We start from the raw sequence: 19,701 nt of genomic DNA, 5'->3' as shown, positions 1-19,701 counted from the left end.
ATTAAAAATAGACTAAATTACATTTTCCAAATTCAAGTCATGTATGGTGTGCTCCAAGGGTTGGTGAATAAATCCCAGGTGGTGTGACATCATCAGGTCACATGACCAGGAAGTTATATAGATTTGCGTATTTCGAAAAATCATTAAAAATAGACTAAATGACATTTTCCAAATCCAAGTCGTGTATGGTGTGCTCCAAGGGTTGGTGAATACATTACATGTGGTGTGACATCATCAGGTCACATGACCAGGAAGTTATATAGATTTGCGTATTTCAAAAATTCATTAAAAATTGACTAAATTACATTTTCCAAATCCAAGTCGTGTATGGTGTGCTCCAAGGGTTAGTGAATACATTACATGTGGTGTGACATCATCAGGTCACATGACCAGGAAGTTATATAGATTTGCGGATTTCAAAAATTCATAAAAAATTGACGAAATGACATTTTCTAAATCCAAGTCGTGTATGGTGTGCTCCAAGGGTTGGTGAATAAATCCCAGGTGGTGTGACATCATCAGGTCACATGACCAGGAAGTTATATAGATTTGCGTATTTCAAAAAATCATAAAAAATTGACGAAATGACATTTTCCAAATCCAAGTCATGTATGGTATGCTCCAAGGGTTGGTGAATACATTACATGTGGTGTGACATCATCAGGTCACATGACCAGGAAGTTATATAGATTTGCGGATTTCAAAAATTCATTAAAAATAGACAAATTGACATTTCCTAAATCCAAGTCGTGTATGGTGTGCTCCAACGGTTGGTGAATAAATCCCAGGTGGTGTGACATCATCAGGTCACATGACCAGGAAGTTATATAGATTTGCGTATTTCAAAAAATCATTAAAAATAGACTAAATTACATTTTCCAAATTCAAGTCATGTATGGTGTGCTCCAAGGGTTGGTGAATAAATCCCAGGTGGTGTGACATCATCAGGTCACATGACCAGGAAGTTATATAGATTTGCGTATTTCGAAAAATCATTAGAAATAGACTAAATGACATTTTCCAAATTCAAGTCATGTATGGTGTGCTCCAAGGGTTGGTGAATACATTCCAGGTGGTGTGATATCACCTGTTTCTATAAGATAAAATGAAATTTTGGGAGTACAATGTAATAACCATGTACCCATTCATAGTGAATATCCCATGCACAGCTTAAAACTATCTAAGCCTATTTGACAAAAAATAGGTTGTCCACTTAATTCACATCTTTACATTTTATTAGTATGCTTTGCGTGGTTTCGCACCTTGGAATGCTTATTTGTGTGTGTGTGTGTGTGTGTGCAGTTTTGAGACAGTCCCTTAATTTGCTTGGCGAATGTCTAACGAATGTCCAACATAAAACCTACTTTACCGCACCCGCTGCGACGAACCAGGCTCACTGAAAAGGGCGTTATTTCCGAAGAATCCAAACCATTGATCTATATGACATTATATAGATCAGTGATCCAAACGGACTGACTGACAACAGAGCTCCAGCTCACGGCTGCTCTCGACGAATACGATTGCTTTGAACCACTGTTAATCTCAAAATCCACTTCACGAGAGTAGAATTCAAATCTCCCGCTTACAGATCCATTCCAAACTCGACTGAACAGCTAACCGTTGTGGGCGGGACTAAACAGCGGAAACGTAATGGGGGCGAATTTGAATCTGCATCATAGCGCGCGCACGCACACGCACACACACACACACACACACACACACACACACACACACACACACACACACACACACACACACAAAGCCCTGAATGTGCAGCAACGGAGATTTGGAAAAATATTAATAAAATATACATGAAATTATGGGAGAATAAGACAATGAAATAATGATCAAAATGAGCATCTATTTGCAAGAACTATCTATTTGCAAGAATTAAAAAATTAAAAGACTATAGCCTATGCAATAAAAAATAATTCAATACAGGCCTACTGTAGCCTATGTAGGGTAGGCTAAGGCTACTATGTACAAATACTATTATTTAACCTTAAAAAACTCACTTTAACCCCCACATGCTTAATAATCTGTAAGGACAACATATTGAATAGATGCAGATTTCTGCAGTTATACCTTCTTTTCTTTGTTTTCTAATTTCACAGAAAAAATCTGTAAAATATTACTTTGTAAAAATACAGACAAGTTCCTTTTAAAAAAACGTAAAATTGATGTAAAACCAAAATACAATCAATTACCTGTAAATTTAATAGTGGACCTTAAATTACAGTAAATATGTAAAATAACAGGCATTCACTATAATGACAAAATGGTAAAATCCTGTAAAAAAAAAAAAGACCATTACCTGTAAAATTACACTTTTTTTACAGTGTAGGCAACATAAATAAAAGCCCAAAATGTAGAAATGTACATCATTTATTTACTTAACAACAATCAAATAGTACAAGAACAAAAATAAGACAAAAAACTGAACAGAAAAAAAAATATATCTTTTTGATCTTCTCAGCTCTGTGAGCTTCGAATAGATAGATGTGCCTATCAGAGCTAGGCATCATGTATGACAGTTGCCAAAGTGAGATATGAGCTACAAAATGACCATCCTGCCATGAGCTAGGAGGCATATCTTGTATATAGGGCTTATATGTGGATATAAAGAAGCAATACAGGAGACCTATATGGCCTGTATATGCACATATATGCACCTCAGTTTTGCCTATATGTGGCATACGCATATATGCAGCATATATATTATCATATATGTGCATATATGCTGTATATATGCAGAATATATGTGCATATATGCACATATATGCTGCATATAGGTTTCATATATGTGCATATATCCACATATAGGTTCTTTCCATGTGGGAAGTCCGAGTTCATTCAAAATTGGACTCGAGTACGGACTCGAGTCCGAGTCCGAGTCCCCCAACTATAGCAAGTGTAAATATCTTACACACACACTATCTGAAAAGTGATCCTCGCTCCGATGCGGTAACATTAACTCTCTCGATGAATGCTCGATCAACATCAGCATCTTGCAAACAGACAAACCTCAGACGCGCGTCAATTTCGCTTCAAACGTTTGCTTTTTATGCGCGTCAATTGTCTCTGGATGCACGAATGGATTCAAAATATTCAAGCGTCCAACTAGACGCGAATTTGACGCGCTATTCGTGTTTGGTGTGAACGCACAGTAACGTGTTTCTTTTTTAAATGTTTGCGTTCGTTGTGTTGTACGCAAGCGGCAACATTCTAATCTGAAAAATGAAGCCTACCCGGAAGTGCGAAAAACTGCAATACATCGAAAATCCGCTAGGGGAAGGTCCCAAAAGGGAGCAAATGTCCATAGCCCCCATATTAAAATGTCCGTTTTCACAGCATAAATTCATGTTTTTACAGGTTGGTCCCATGGACTTTTATTGTATTTTTCGATAGGTTCCGAGTGCCTGACAACTGTGAGGGGGGTGAATTTTTTTCTAACTCGTTAGTTTAGATCGTATTTAGATATAAAATGTATGACAAATAAGGGCGCGATTGACAGCTTGATTGACAGCTGACAACGAGCATAGGCTGCGCCGAGTGGAATTCCTGAAATTTGACGTCTCGGCCATGATCTGACACAACACATCATACCTGTAAGTTATCCTTTCTGAACATTTGTATTGAAATATGGCGCCGCCCATACCCCCCATAAACGGCCTCAAAACCGTTCTTCAGAAGTCTATGGGTGACGTCACAGACGCTTTGTCCATATTTTTTACAGTCTATGGTTGTACGACGCGAGGGAGCTTCAACGAGCTCTGAATATGGCTTCCCAAACATTGCATTTTGCTGTCTTGCTCTGCGGTGTTTCCAGTGTGAAGTATTTCCACACAGCGGACGTTGTTGGCTAGTCGCAAACTGCGGAATGGATTTCCTGAGCGGGGGCGTGTCTCATAACTCTGTGTCTCATTGAGCCGGGCCTCCATTCAGGGAATCCATTCCGCAGTTTGCAGCCAGCTAGCAGACTAGTCGGCGGTAATCACTTTTGGATTTCAGCAGACAACTTTAAAGCGCAGACATGACTCATGAATATCAGATATCTCCGCAGGTTGGATCGGGAAAATCCGATACGTGAATTGCGCTGGTATTGGGTCCGATACCGATACTGGATCGGATCGGCCCCATCCCTAATAGTTGAGTTTAATTTTCAAGAAAATTACATTAGGTCAATGTAATTGTGATAATTCAAATATAAATAGTTTGATTACATCCAACAGACATGATTACATACAGCTTTATTAATGTAATCATTTTATGTGGAAATTTGCCACATGATTAATATACATTCGACTGATGAGGTATTTTTTTGAGTGTGTCATGTTTTTAACAGCGAAAATGCTCATGGATTCAGACATGTAACCAAACAGTGTCACTCAGTTTTAAAAGGTCATCATGGACTAACTAGTTGCATTTATTTCCTGCCGTACTGAAGTCCTGTCTGAATGATCTATAGTTTGAAATATGACCGTTGAATAGGTGAGAGAATCAGAGGCGTCGTGTTCACCAAACACTGGAAGGCCCAAACTGTAGCCAGCATGAGTGTTTGTGCACATGATCTCTTCATAATGACAGACAGTGTGTGTGTCCTGAAACAAGAGAAGAAAGAGATAAGCAAGGACATGGTCAACAGGAAAGATGATTAGCATCCACAAGTTAACGGTTACAAACTCAAACATAATGAAACTCACTTTTTCAGTCAGCAGGTTTTCAGCCGAGAAATGAGCGACACCTTTCATCCACACTCCTGTTTCAGGACACCAGATTGGGACAAAATGGGATGTGAAAGTCCAGTTATGAAAATGTTATATAGGCCTATAAGGTGAAAAATAGCTAAGCATATAAAATAATGTGTTTTTGACAGAGAGAAAGACAGTTTTACCTTGTCTCTTTTGTCTCAAACTGAAATAAGCAAACAATGACAATCCAAACACCATCATTATCACCATAACCGATGCCATAATGTTGACTGTTGAAAAACCATGAAAAACAGATGAAAATAATCCCAAATGTGCTGTTTCTAAGGAAATCTGGAGAGTTGGATTGTTGTAAGTAACAGAATATGTACCTAGTTGTAATTTTGGTGATAATGATGAAGGTGGTAAAGATGAAGATGAAGGTGGTAGTGATGAGGTTGAAGATGTGACGGGTCTGATGGATTCATTATCTTCAGTTGCTGGTTTAGTCATGTGATCTGAAGCTGTTGTGGTTGGTTTACGTGACCTCCTCTCTGATATGTCTGAAGCACAAATAAACATTGGGTTTAATTTATGATACATAATATATAGATGATGACAGTAGAAATCTAAATGACAGTCTGTATGCAGTTATTGCAAAATAAAAACTATTTAAGATTGTTTGCTTGCATATATTGAGCATGCATTTCAGAAGAAGTCATATTGTGGCCAGTCATGTGACCACTTTGAACTTTATATGAAACAGCTGTTATTAACGCTTCACTGATGTCAAGAGTGTGGTGCAAATATAATGCTGTGTGTGTGACCAGCAACACTTGTTAATTATAGTATTCTAGACTGCAAACAACAAACAAATCATCATTTATAATTTTACAATCAGATGATGATCTTGAAAATAAGTTCAAAAGGCTGATAGCATCTTACCATAGTAAATTAGAGATTTAATATCCCAAAAACTCTTTATGGCACAGCAGTACTGATGTCCATCATTGAGTCTCTGTTATAGTGACAGTATGGGCTGTTTTATCAGATTCAATCTAATCTAATGTAAATCATGTCAGCTGTGTTTTGGTGTGAACGACTTCACTGTTAACAAAGCTTGATAACAGAATAAATATAAAATGAAAATGTATTTTACTGCATAAAGTCCTGAACTTTTGTGTACAGATAATGTCTACTTTGTGTTTTGAATGAGCGATTTCTCCATAACTGAGACAGTGTTGTGTGTGAGGAAGTGATGCTGGTCAGTGTCTGTGGTGTGAACACTCGCTCATCATCATCTGCAGAGGATAATGTGGTTTCTATTATCTCGCCTCTTTACATTTTTACAACAGGTGATACAACGCTCTCTCAGACACACACACAGACCTCTCTAATGTTACTGATATATTAGTAATGATTATATGTGTTTTACACCATATCTATGTGCACTGTCCACTTCACTCATACAGAATATTCTGACTTACCAGGTTTAATTTGCAGGTAAACCTCTGTGTATTTATCATGTTGTAGAAGTATCTTCACACCACACCAGTATTTGCCTTGATCCTCTGTTCTCAGATCAGTGATGGTGACGGTGAAGATGTGGGTCGTTCTGTCATCGGTCAGAGAGAATCTCCTGTCTTTAGCTGGAAATCCAGATTCAACAGGAATGTCTTTATTGAGTACTGGACACTCTCCTCTGCAGAGATACTTATTCTTCTCTTCATATCTAGACTCATAGGGACAGCGTATTTCAACTTTTCCTCCTTTATAACCAGTGAAAGTCAAGATCTCCTTCATCTCACACGGCAAGACTAAAAACATAAGAGAGAGAAACTCAGCTCAGAGCGAACATGGACCTGATTGAGAACAGGTGCTGTTTTAGAAAGACCCAGAAACACAGAATAAACTCTTACCTGACATGATGAGCAGGAGAAATATGAGAAGTTTATGATCACAGATCTGGATCATTTTCTGCTTTATCTGTGAGCCGCTGGTGGCCTGTGTTATGAAGATCTCTCTCTCTCTCTCTGTCTCTCTCTCACTCACACACTCTCGCGCACACACACACACACACACACACACACACACACACACACTCTTTCTCTCTCACTTCCGATGTGATTGTTGAGCGAGTGTGTGCAGGGCGGTGTGAGCGTTGTGCAGACTGGTGTGAGTGAAGTTTTTTTCCTCTTCTTTCTGCTGTGATGGATTTTTTAATGAATCAACTTGATCAACTTAATCAACTAACATTTGTTTTTCTTGCAGGAACGACATTCATATGCTTTTAAATGTTTCCAAACTCTTTGGGGGAAACTTGTGTCTTTGAGTGTGTGTGTGTGTGTGTGTCTGTGTGTATATATAAATAAAAATTAGGGAAAGTGAAACTAGATAGATTACAAGTTCTCAAACCTTGTGATAAGTAATCACAAAAACAGAGTTTGCTTGTGCCAGTGACAGAGGGAAAAGTTTGGGGCTTTTGAACCAATTGATCCAATCATATTGAAGGTGACATGTTAGTCACTATAATCTTATTTGTTGTCTTGATTCTATAAAAACTGTTGTATCCGTGTTTTCTGGTGGGATTCTCAATGGAATGTGTCTGAGATCCTCCGGCCTTGCTTCTTGGAAGAGATTCCCTGAGAACTGCTCGGGAAGATCTCCTGGTCGTGATTAACCTGTTAAGGTCGTAAACCCGGTACCGTCCTTGAATTGCGTAATTAAGATCGTTATTACGATCGTCCTTTAATATTTAAAGGTCCTGATGAAACATTAACAGTCATATGTGTTATCATTACAAAGCTTAGACCCTCTACTTTTCACACAAAACCATAATTTTTTAATTCATTTTACATATCGCATCATTTAAATGTTTAAATTCATCCACCCGCAACCGAAATACCGATCAAAAGTAAGTGTGATTATGAATTTGAATATTGATGGCATTGGTCAAATTTGATGAACAAAGGCAAGTCATATATCAAACAAAAGCTTTCTTTCTCAAGATTTTTGCTATATGGTTTATTTAGTTGACATAATACAACAGATCAAATGATTGCAGAATGAGTCGCAAAGTACATCTTTGATATTTGTAAACAAACTAGGAGAAACGTTGCATTTCATCTCCAATTACAGCATGTCTGAGCTAAAAGTAGTCAAAAAGATACACAGACTTTGACCTTAGACTGATCTCTTCAAAATGAGTCTATTTTCACCTTTATGTGAGTTTCGCTTGAGAAATAATCCACCGTTATGTCTCATTTAGTAATGCAGGAAATAAGTCATTGTTTTCATACGATCCACATGATATGTTATCCACGATCCACATGATATGTTATCGCCGACGGATGATGACGAACTACGCATCATTGGAAAGCTAATGATCTCAGCATTACATGAAGATGTCGTGAACACACCTTTCTTCTAAACCAACCAGAGTCTGAGATATTCAGCGCGCAATTTTACCTCAGAGTATGAAATATTCTGCGGCGCACAGTTTGGACGCGTCGTGCTCACTCACTCATTGTTGAAAATGACGTCCAAGAGGCTATTTGTTGGTGCTGAGGCAGTTTTGGAGGAACTGGATCGACTCAGCGACGTGGAGGACAGTGATGAAAGCTATGATTCAGTTTTTGAGGCTGCATTTGCAGCAAGAGAGGACCCGGATTTTGACGCGTAAGTAGTATTTCTTCATTTACAATCGTGATTTTTTTTTTCTGAAGTTGTATTATTTGTGAAGGATATCGTGCATCATTATCGTGGGCTCTGAACATCTTTGAAGTTTTGTTTGCGTATCTGTGTCGCGATTTGAATAATACACATAGTCCAATGAAATAGTATTGAAAAGAAGTTGGAGTTATTGGCAATAAGGTATCCAATAAGCCAATACAAAACTCACCCAGCTGTTCAATTATTATTTTTTGTGTCATGGTTTCTTTCCTTACACTGAGTGCATGCATATGACCTGCATTTGTTTGTGTTATAGTGTGAATAATGCACATAGTCCAATGATTATTTTTGTGTTATGGTTTCTGTCCTTACACTGAGTGCATGCATATGACCTGCATTTGTTTGTGTTACAGTGTGAATAATGCACATAGTCCAATGATTATTTTTGTGTTATGGTTTCTGTCCTTACACTGAGTGCATGCATATGACCTGCATTTGTTTGTGTTACAGTGTGAATAATGCACATAGTCCAATGATTATTTTTGTGTTATGGTTTCTGTCCTTACACTGAGTGCATGCATATGACCTGCATTTGTTTGTGTTACAGTGTGAATAATGCACATAGTCCAATGATTATTTTTGTGTTATGGTTTCTGTCCTTACACTGAGTGCATGCATATGACCTGCATTTGTTTGTGTTACAGTGTGAATAATGCACATAGTCCAATGATTATTTTTGTGTTATGGTTTCTGTCCTTACACTGAGTGCATGCATATGACCTGCATTTGTTTGTGTTACAGTGTGAATAATGCACATAGTCCAATGATTATTTTTGTGTTATGGTTTCTGTCCTTACACTGAGTGCATGCATATGACCTGCATTTGTTTGTGTTACAGTGTGATCTCTTCTGATGACGAGGAGCCTGTTCTGTCAGGGAGAAAGAGGTGTCGTCCTCTACCTGTGACACACGACCCCACCCCTACCCCTCTTGGAGAAACATCTGTGTCAACAACACGTGTAAGGTGCAGGCAATCAAGGGGCAAGTCACAAGCAGGAAGACATGATGATGGTGAGACAAATGGATGGCATGATGTCACAGAGGAGGATGTGGATCCAGATTTGCCCAATTTTACACCCAAACGACCTCCAGGGCCTCAGATCCTTATGAGCAGCACCTACTCAACCATCCAGTTGTTTCAGCTGTTTTTCACCACCTCTGTAATTGACACAATTGTCAGAAACACCAACAAGTACGCATCAAAAATGTCTGCGGCTGGGAAGAAGTTCCAGTGGGTTCCTTTGACTGCACAGGAGTTTTCTTCCTATTTAGCTTTGGTCATTTACATGGGATTGGTTAACGCAAAAACCATTGTTGACTACTGGGCAAAGAAAACCCTTTACAACTTCTCCTTTCCCCGATCTGTGATGTCAAGACCAAGGTTTCAAGCTATTTCATGGAATCTGCACCTCTGTGATGTAGAGAAGGATGAACAGAATTCCAGGAAAAAAGGAACCCCAGATTATGATAAACTCTTCAAGGTAAAACCTCTGTACACAGACATTGTTCAATCATGCCAGACATACTTCCAACCAAACAAACACCTGTCTGTAGATGAAAGAATGGTTGCTTCAAAAGCAAGAATAGGACTAAAACAGTACATGAAGGATAAGCCAACAAGATGGGGCTATAAACTCTTTGTGTTGGCAGATTCAATCAGTGGTTACACTTGGAATTTCTTTGTTTACGAAGGAAAGAACTCCATGGCCACTGGTAAAGGCCTTAGCTATGACTCCGTAATGACCCTGATGAATTTTCCTCTTCTTGGCATTGGCTACCACATTTTCATGGACAATTTTTACACAAGTCCAACTCTGTTTTTGGATTTGTTTGAAAAAAAAACTCTAGCATGTGGCACCATTCGAGCAAACAGGGTGGGCTTTCCAAAAACAAAAACAAATGACCTCAGCAAGAAAGCCCAGAGAGGAACCATCCGCTGGCTCAGGCAAGGAAAACTCCTATTTGTGAAGTGGAGGGATACAAGAGAGGTGGCGATGTGCTCCACAATTCACAAGGCATATGTGGGTGAGACTGTCAACAGGCGTGTGAAGAATGCAGAGGGTGAGTGGAGAATACAACAGATCCCGGTTCCCACAGCAGTCAAAGAATACAACAAATACATGGGTGGAGTTGACTTGTCTGATGCCTTGATTGGCTATTACAATGTTCTTCAAAAAACAAGGAAGTGGTACAAGACCTTGTTTTTTCATTTCCTTGACATTGCTGCTGTAAATAGTTTCATTCTTCACCAGGAACTTTCAAAATCCCAGAAAACAAAACCGATGACACAGAAGACATTCAGGGAAACCCTTGTGTCTGAGCTTGCAGGCATTGCCACACAGCCCATACCAGCTCCCCCAGAGCCATTCGCAGCTGGTGCAGCTTGTTCATCCACCACCAGCTCAACAACCAGCCACTGCATTCCACAGTACTTTAGCACAGATGCTACAAATAAAAGGAGGCAATGTGTTGTATGCAAAAGGCAAGGAATAATATCAAAGACTCCTGTGTTTTGCTCTGGATGTGGTGTGGCTTTGTGCTTTGTCTCCTCCCGCAACTGTTACAAAGAATGGCACCAGGATGGGGACGGACACACCTGAGTAATTGTGTGTGTGTGTGTGTGTGTGTGTGTGTGTGTGTGTGTGTGTGTGTGTGTGTGTGTGTGTGTGTGTGTGTGTGTGTGTGTGTGTGAGTGAGTGAGTGTGTGTGTGACATAAAATATTGTACAGAGTTTTATAGTGTTGTAGTCCTCCCTCCATGAACGGGAAGTTCCCTGGACCCTAATTGATTACATGTTAGTTTTTTATTCTACATTTGCTTGTTGTAAAAAAAGTGTGTGTGTGAGTGAGTGAGTGTGTGTGTGTGTGTGTGTGTGTGTGTGTGTGTGTGTGTGTGTGTGTGTGTGTGTGTGTGTGTGTGTGTGTGTGTGTGTGTGTGTGTGTGTGTGTGTGTGTGTGTGTGTGTGAGTGAGTCTGTGTGTTTTTTTTTAATTTAGCATATTTAAAAAAAAAATATACATATTATTCTAATGTAAATAAATAACCAAAAGATCGATTTTCATGTTGCAGATCTCATTTTTGTCTACCCCATTACTTATTTATTGCATGTATTGAGTCTCTTTGAGAAGAAGATAGTGAAACATATATGGGAATATTTGTAAGTGCTTTTAGCAAATGGTAAAAGTGAGATTTTTGGTGTAATTTTCTTTATGATAGCTTGTTTTTGCAGTCGGGACTTTGGAGACTCCAAAAATACACTAAAAAGCCACTTTGCCTCCCTTTGGTTTCATAGCAATAACTTTTGAAAGCAAAATGTTAGACACATAATATTTTTTTTCAGTGTTTGGTGATATCTAGTGGAATCAAATGGAACTCATAATAGGTAGCTGTTGCACACAATACCAGAGTTATACACTTTCAAAGAAAGATTCAAAGAAAAAAACACACAAAAACGCCTACTTTTTTGTGTGTTTCTTTTTATATTTTAAACACATACAATAGTTTTTATTACATTTGACACTTGATTTTGTTTGTTTAAAGGGTTTCCTATAAAATGACACCAATATTTTGCATTTACTTCACTGTATGTGGGTAAGGGGAGCCATCAGATTTGGGTATGTCCAATTTCATGCGGAATTCCAAAATAACCCAAAGAGCTTAACAGGTTAAAGCATTCAAAGGACATTTGCCGAAATCTGTTTGTCGATCATTCCTGCGCAGGAAGTAAGCTAGTTTAAGGGGAACAAGTTAGTTAGGTGACTATTATTGAACTGGGATGTCGATTTGTAGACGAGACCCAGATAGTTAGGTTTAGGGAAAAATCTACCACACTGCTTATCTTTGTGTTGATTTTTTTGTTGTCCGGTTTGTTAATAGTTTTTGTTAGTTTAGTTTGAGGGCCGTGTGTGATCCGTTATTTGCAGGCATGTCGGCCGAGCAAACACAGGGTTTGAGTTCACTCACGAGACGCCATGAGATTAAGGTGGCGTCTGCGGTGAGCGTTGAGGAACGTTGTTTGGCCGTTGAGGAAGTGGTGGGATACGCTAGCGTTTTGTCCGCTTCTAGAATGAACAATGCAACAGTGTTTTTTCTGGATAGTGTAGACAAGGCGAATTAATTGTTATTGATGGCAAATTTATTTCAGTTCTCCCTTAAGAAAGGTTATTCTATCTAATGTATCAACTTTTGTTAGAGATGGACACTATGGAAAGTTGGTGTCCCCAATAAACAAGATTCCAATTAGTCGCCTTTATTGAAACATATTGCTTCTTTAGGGGCTTTGTGTACATGATTATTCCGGACGATGCGATCTAGATCTGACACTTAATTTTCGAATTGACGATTTTAGCGATGCTATTTTCGTCACTACTGAAAAAGTCAGATGCTTTGGATGTAGTAATATAGGGCATTTCATTTGGAACTGTCCGAACAAAAATACTGAGGGTCAGAAAGGAAAAGAAAATGGAAGAGTTGAACAAGGTAGTGACGAAAAAGATGTAAATGCATTTTCATACGAGTCTTTAAAATGATAAATTATTTAAAATGTTTTGGAAGGTATTTAAGGAGAAGAAATCTTCTTTTAAATCTATACAACAATGATGGTTTGTTGCACCTTGTTCATTATATGGCAAGGTGCCGATAAAACAATTTACGCAACAATATACTCAGATATCACAAAATAATTGAATCGTTCTTTAGATATGCTTGAATAAGAATTTATGGATTTACAAATCCATGCTCTGCATTCTAAGGATGGGACTTTGTTATCAAATCCCAGACCGATGCGTGAGGTAACAATGCGGTTTTATCAGTCCCTTTACAGAAGTGAACTTGACTTTCCTAGAGGATCTACCCAAGATCTCAGAAGACTCCAATGAAGAACTGGGATGTGGTCTAACTCTGGGAGAGCTCTATAAGACACTCTGAGATATGGAGTCTGGGAAAGCTCTGAGAGTGGATGGGCTTCCAGTGGATTTTCTGAAAGCTTTCTGGTCGGAGATGGGATTTGATCTGCTGGAGGTGTTCAATGACGGCTTGCTGAACCGTTGAGCTGCCGAAGGGCAGTGGTTACTCTTCTTCCCGAAAGAAGGAGATCTCACTGAGATTAAGAACTGGAGGCCAGCATCACTTCTGTGCAGTGATTATAAATGACTTTGTAACGAGGTTCAGATGTTATGGGAAGAAGGAGGCGGGAACCGGCGAACATTCAAATATTTTAATAAATAAATAAATTAGGGCTGTCAAAAGATTAATCGCGATTAATCGCATCCAAAATAAAAGTTTGTGTTTACATAATATATGTGTGTGTACTGTGTATAAGTATTTTGTATATATCAATACACACACATGGTTGTATATATTTAAGAAAAATTTGTAATTTATATATAAAAAATTATATTTATATATAATATAAATTATATATAAATATATACAGTATATGTATGCACATATTTCTTAAATATATACATGCATGTGTGTGCATTTATATATAAAAAATAATTATACACAGTACACACACATATATTATGTAAACACAAACTTTTATTTTGGATGTGATTAATTGTGATTAATCTTTTGACAGCCCTAAAATAAATACAAAAATGAAAGTTTAAGCCAGGAGCCCCTCGCGAACGACTGCTGGCCACACACAAAACAGAAACAAAACATAACATAAAATCAGGCCTGTTCCTCTCTCGTTCTTCACTGTCGTCGCTCCTCCTTTATGCTTCCGCTCCTCCGTGAGAGATTCGAGACCGGTGCGTCGTGCAGGTGTCACTCATCAGCAATCATGCCACTGGCCTCGTGCCGCCCTCTCACGGCCCTCTGTCTCATCCTGCTCGCCACAGACTTTCTTAAACTTTAGCTAATAGATTGACTAAAGTAATAGGACAGGTGATCCATCTAGATCAATCTTATTGCGTACCAGACAGGTCAATTTTTGACAATATTTGTTTTATTTAGAGATATTATATAGGCTTCCAAATTATTTAATATCAAATGTGGTGTGTTGTATTTAGACCAAGAGAAACCGTTTGATCAGGTTTAGCATGCTTATCTATGGAATGTTTTAGAAGCTTTTGTTTTTAACCCCTTAATCGGCAGGGATCACTGGTGATCCTGGATTATTGTTGTTCAAAATTCATTACTCGTCAAAACATCACACTCTTACTTGATCTGGACAATCTCAGCATCATAAGAAAGGTTTAAGACTCCAGCTTCGATATTTGACCACTATTTATGATTAAACTGGTTTGCAGTGACAGTAATTTCTTAATTTATGCCAGGATTGCAAAATAATTAATCTGTAACGTTCGTTATTTTGAATAGAAACTCATAAAACTTTCATTCTCGTCTTCTCCGGTTTATTTGTCTTCAAATACATAAAATATACAGCATTCACCAGGGCTATTTGTCCAATGGTGCGCATATTTGGAGAAATGATGATTAATTATCCCATGCTAGTAAAATATTTCCTCATACAGAAAAACATTTCTATTAATTTTCCACTGAATTATGCGATCTGAAGAGCTCAAACAGCGAACGGAGCTAGATGTGTGTCTACTCTTCCTGATTTGCGTCATATTTGATCTCAGAGCTCTATCATTTGCTGTACAGCTGTCAATCATCTCACGTGGTTCAACGTGACCATAATCCTGCCTCTTCTGCATGACACGTCCTGTGTACACTTCCTCATTCTGGACATCCGTGATAAGGTCTGAGCGTACAGCTGGTGTTGCAATTTAAAAAAAACTAATTTTCTGGGGACATTTTATTTTCTGAGGGGGATCCCCTTGGTCATTCATTATTTTAATTATTAAACTAGATCTGGTGACTATAATTATTATAGTTTTTTATGGGTACAATTCTAAAATTGAAAACGATGCTCTCCTCAAAAAGTTAGGAAGTCGTATTACACACTGTTTATCTAAACTCCCTTGACCGATGGCCACCTCACAGTGTAAATTATCATAACTCCACACTAAAGGCCTTTATGCAGAAATGTAGTGTAATAGATTTAGTGTAAACGCGTCCTGTGTACACTTCCTCATTCTGGACATCCGTGATAAGGTCTAAGCGTACAGCTGGTAAAAAAAAAAAAAAAAAAATTCTGGGGACATTTTATTTACTGAGGGGGATCCCCTTGGTCATTTCATTATTTGAATTATTAAACTAGATCTGGTGACTATAATTATTATATATTTTTATGGGTACAATTCTAAAATTGAAAATTACACTCTAGAGAGTCGTATTACACACTGTTTATCTAAATTCCCAAATTCACTTGTTATTATAGGAGGAGATTTTAATATCACCTTAGACAACTCCCTTGACCGATGGCCACCTCGCTGTCACAGAATAGGTAGGTGGAAGTAGCGAGGACTCAAGTGCAGAAACAAATAGGTATTTATTAACAAAATAAATAAAACAAAACTACAAACAATAACTACCCTGTGGGGGAAAACAAGAGAGATCGCAGGCGGGAACAGGAAACACAAGGGAAACATGGACAACGAACCAGCACAGGACTGCAAACACAGGGAGACTAAATAGGGAAGCAACAAAAGAGGGTAACGAGGAAAACAGGTGGGGCAAATAAATCCCTAATCAGGTAACAAGGTGTGAGGGGCTAGACAATTGACAGGAGAGCACATGGCACAAGGAAATACATGACAAGCCATGTGCTCACAACAAACCAGAATATGCACAAACACATGACAAACTGGGAATGCCAGAGCTCTGTCACCAACCCAAGATGAATACCAAACAGAAGTGACATTACCCCCCTCCACCTGGCGTCCCCAAAGAGAGACACCAAAAACAAGACCGGAACAAGACTGAAGGACAACCACAGACAAGACAGGCAGATCAAAAAACAAAGACAGGGAGGGGAGGGGAGGAAGGGAAACGAGCCCGGTCAGTACCCGCCTAGCGGGTCAGAAAGTCTTAGGTGACCAGGTAGGGACGGTAGGGACAGGAGGTACGGGAGGGGCGGTAGGGCTGAGCCAGGGCGGAGCAGACCGTCCAGGCATCCAGGGCGGAGCAGACCAGTTATCAGGTGGCCAGGGCGGATCTGACATTCCATCGGGCGGCCAGGGCGGATCAGGTGGCCAGGGCGGATCAGGCAGTCCATCGGGCGGCCAGGGCGGATCAGGCAGTCCATCGGCCAGCCAGGGCGGGACAGACAGTCCATCGGGCGGCCACGGCGGAGACGACCCGTCAGGTGGCCACGGCAGAGAAACAGACACCGACTCAGGCACAGGAACAGACACCGGCTCAGGCACAGGAACAGACACAGGCTCAACGGCAGCCATCTTGTCCGGAGACACTTGCTCGGCGGCGACCATCTTGTCCGGAGACACTTGCTCGGCGGCGACCATCTTGTCCGGAGTCACTTGCTCGGTGCCGGCCATCTTGTCCGGAGACACTGGCTCAGTGGCGGCCATCTTGTCCGGAGACACAGGCTCGGCAGACGTGACCTGAACAGTCTCTGGATCGGCAGACGTGACTTGAACAGTCTCTGGATCGGCAGAACCCATGTGCTTCCTCCATGCATGCAGAACGGCCAATGCATAGAAATTGAAGATAACCCTCTTGGCCATGGCAGGACTGATGGTGGAAAGCTCTGGGACAACTGGGTCAGGGACCACCGAAGTCGGGTCCTCCTGGACCACCAGGCATGGGACCACCGAAGTCGGGTCCTCCTGGACCACCGGGCTTGGGACTACCAAAGTTGGGTCCTCCTGGACCACCGGGCCTGGGACCACTGAAGTCGGGTCCTCCAGGTCCACCGGGCTTGGGACCACCGGGCTAAGGGAAGGAACAGGAGCCCTCCTCCTCCTGCGCTGTCGAGTGCGAGGCGGTTTGGGAATAACCGCCTCTGGGGTCTCTGCAGCCCCTTCATCCACCCCAGGATAGGAGGCAGATGGGTCTGACTTTTTCTTACTCCTCCCTTTCCCCGAAGGGGTCATCGGAGGATACTTCCTTCATTTTCCAGCAGGATTTGCACCTGCCCACACTGCCAAAAGAACAAAAACCTGGTTCAATGACCATGGTATTACTGTGCAATTACTGTGTGACTTCATGTAATATTCAAATTTTTGGGGATTTTGATTTTGTGGGTTTCATAAACTGTAAGCCATAATCATCTAAATTATAACAAATAAAAGCTTGAAATATCTCACTTTGCATGTAATGAGTCTATATAATATATTAGTTTCACCTGTTAAGTTGAATTCTTGAAATAAATCAACTTTTTGATGATATTCTAATTGTATGACCAGCACCTGTATATATATATATATATATATATATATATATATATATATATATATATATATATATTCTGAGTCCATCTGCTTGCCTGTAGCCTATATAGTAGCCTAGAGCCTTCATCCCCAATAAGGTGCGAGTTTGGTATTTCATATATTAGTCCATAAACTACGTTAAGCGTTTTGTCCCGACGGAAGGAGCATCCTTGAGTATGAGGTATTGAGGGAAACCGAATATAATCCCGTTCATGGTAGAGAAAGCTGATAAACATGTAGACTACACAGGGAAAGTATAACAATGAAGTTATTGAATGAAACATAAACACAGCTTTTGTGTCTTTATCATCTTTTCCGCATATATACTGACACAGACAATGATTTTCATGAATGAATGGCTTGGTCTAACTGTTGCTGGTCTTTGTCAACAACACGCGCTTTTGCACCCCCTGCTGGTGAGGTCGACTAACAGCAGATGGAGAGTATGCTTGGTAATCTACTGCTTTTCCTGCAGTTCCTGGATGTCAATGTTGAATTTACTGTCGAATTTGAACCACTGAATTTGTGGAAGCGAATTTGCAAAGCGAAATAAAATGGACCGAAAATTGTCTGTTGAATATTATAGGTTGTATTTTTAAACAGTTTGAATATTTTGGAAGTGAAATATGAAAGGTGAATATGGATTATTGAATTTTTAATAATGAAAATGTGTTTGAAATGTTTTTAATTGAAATATTCACAGCTTAAATATTCAACCAATGTTGAATTTCAGCCCATAAAAATGCAAGTCCTAAAAATACAATGAATTAAAATGCAAGCATGTATGCCATGTCTATTTTTTTTTTAAGTAGTGCAATTCAACAGGCTTTTTTGTTTCAAAAACATTTGACATTATTTTACTTCCATATGCTTCAAAGCCAATTACATGATATTTATAAAAGATATAAGGCAGAGGGGGCTTTATATCTAGACAGAGATGGTTGGAAAAAGGTGAACAGAATTCGGCATATTTCTTTCAATAAGAAAAATTCCATGCAAAAACAAATACAATTGTGCATTTGAATATTAATGGTACGCTAACACATGATTCAAAGGTGATTGCAGATTACTGTTCAACCTTTTATAGCACTCTTTATAAATCAGGATTTAATTAAATTTATTCCTCTGTTTTTATAGATAGTCTTACTAATTCGAAAACTATAAATGAAGATCAAAAAGATAATTGTGATAGTTCTATATGTATAAAATAAGTCCTTCAAGCTATTACAGAGCTTAAATTTAATAAATCCACTGGTGTAGATGGTTTAAACTCTGAATTCTATAAAACCTTTTCAGAAGAACTTGCTCCTTTTCTTAAATCCTTTCCTTGCTCCTTTTAAATATTTTCTTACAGTCTATTGAGTATGGTAAACTCCTGAATTTAAACAAGTGTGAATTAATGTCTCTTAAAAACAATAATCTTCTGTCAATTTGTAATATTCCCATTAAAGATGAAATAATAAATCAGTGGTTAATGAGAGACCTATCCTTGAGGGGGAGAGTACTGATCACAAAGGCAGAGGGCATCTCAAGACTTACATATGCAGCGCTCTCATTAGCAGTTAATGATAATACTTGTAAAAGTATTGATAAAAATAAAACCCATTATATAAAAAAATCTGTTGTTATGAACTCAACTGAAAATGGAGGCCTGAACTTCTTAGATTTTACCACCCTTAATCACACCTTCAAAGTTAACTGGATTAAGCAATTCCTTAAAAACAACAACATCTATCTGGAATATTATACCTCACTTCATCTTTTCCCAAGTTGGTGGTCTCCAATTTCTTTTGCTTTGTGACTACAGTATTACCAAGCTTCCTTTAAAACTGTCTAACTTTCATAAACAAATGCTTCTTTCCTGGAATTGAATCTATAAACACAATTTCTCTCCAAACAGATGTTTGATCTGGAATAATAAGCACATTCTGTATAAATCTAAATCTTTATTTATTATGAATTGGTTTTGTAATGATA

General features: G+C 39.1%; 3 protein-coding genes across 3 annotated transcripts in view; 1 reads left to right on the top strand and 2 right to left on the bottom strand.

Moving 5' to 3' along the window:
• LOC309493640 (uncharacterized protein) overlaps positions 1 to 6,806 on the bottom strand; it is a 544,011-nt gene extending 537,205 nt beyond the window's left edge. The window contains exons 1-2 of the mRNA XM_082162808.1: positions 6,608 to 6,806; positions 6,176 to 6,505 (exon numbers count right to left, since the gene is read on the bottom strand). Of these exons, the coding sequence (XP_082018934.1) occupies positions 6,176 to 6,505; positions 6,608 to 6,662 (385 nt within the window). The 5' untranslated portion in view covers positions 6,663 to 6,806. The remainder of the gene's footprint in view (positions 1 to 6,175; positions 6,506 to 6,607) is intronic.
• LOC309493754 (polymeric immunoglobulin receptor-like) overlaps positions 4,336 to 19,701 on the bottom strand; it is a 140,074-nt gene continuing 124,708 nt past the window's right edge. The window contains exons 4-7 of the mRNA XM_082162981.1: positions 5,081 to 5,251; positions 4,895 to 4,981; positions 4,704 to 4,759; positions 4,336 to 4,601 (exon numbers count right to left, since the gene is read on the bottom strand). Of these exons, the coding sequence (XP_082019107.1) occupies positions 4,413 to 4,601; positions 4,704 to 4,759; positions 4,895 to 4,981; positions 5,081 to 5,251 (503 nt within the window). The 3' untranslated portion in view covers positions 4,336 to 4,412. The remainder of the gene's footprint in view (positions 4,602 to 4,703; positions 4,760 to 4,894; positions 4,982 to 5,080; positions 5,252 to 19,701) is intronic.
• The window catches only part of LOC309493687 (piggyBac transposable element-derived protein 4-like), a 203,653-nt gene continuing 191,309 nt past the window's right edge, over positions 7,358 to 19,701 (top strand). The window contains exons 1-2 of the mRNA XM_082162884.1: positions 7,358 to 8,366; positions 9,259 to 12,083. Coding sequence (XP_082019010.1) covers positions 8,224 to 8,366; positions 9,259 to 11,020 — 1,905 coding nt within the window. The 5' untranslated portion in view covers positions 7,358 to 8,223 and the 3' untranslated portion in view covers positions 11,021 to 12,083. The remainder of the gene's footprint in view (positions 8,367 to 9,258; positions 12,084 to 19,701) is intronic.

Source organism: Leuciscus leuciscus (genome assembly GCF_965113295.1).
Source record: "Leuciscus leuciscus genome assembly, chromosome: 3".
NCBI lineage: Eukaryota > Metazoa > Chordata > Actinopteri > Cypriniformes > Leuciscidae > Leuciscus > Leuciscus leuciscus.
Note: the sequence above shows the minus strand (reverse complement) of the source record. Positions and strands in the feature narration are given on the sequence as shown.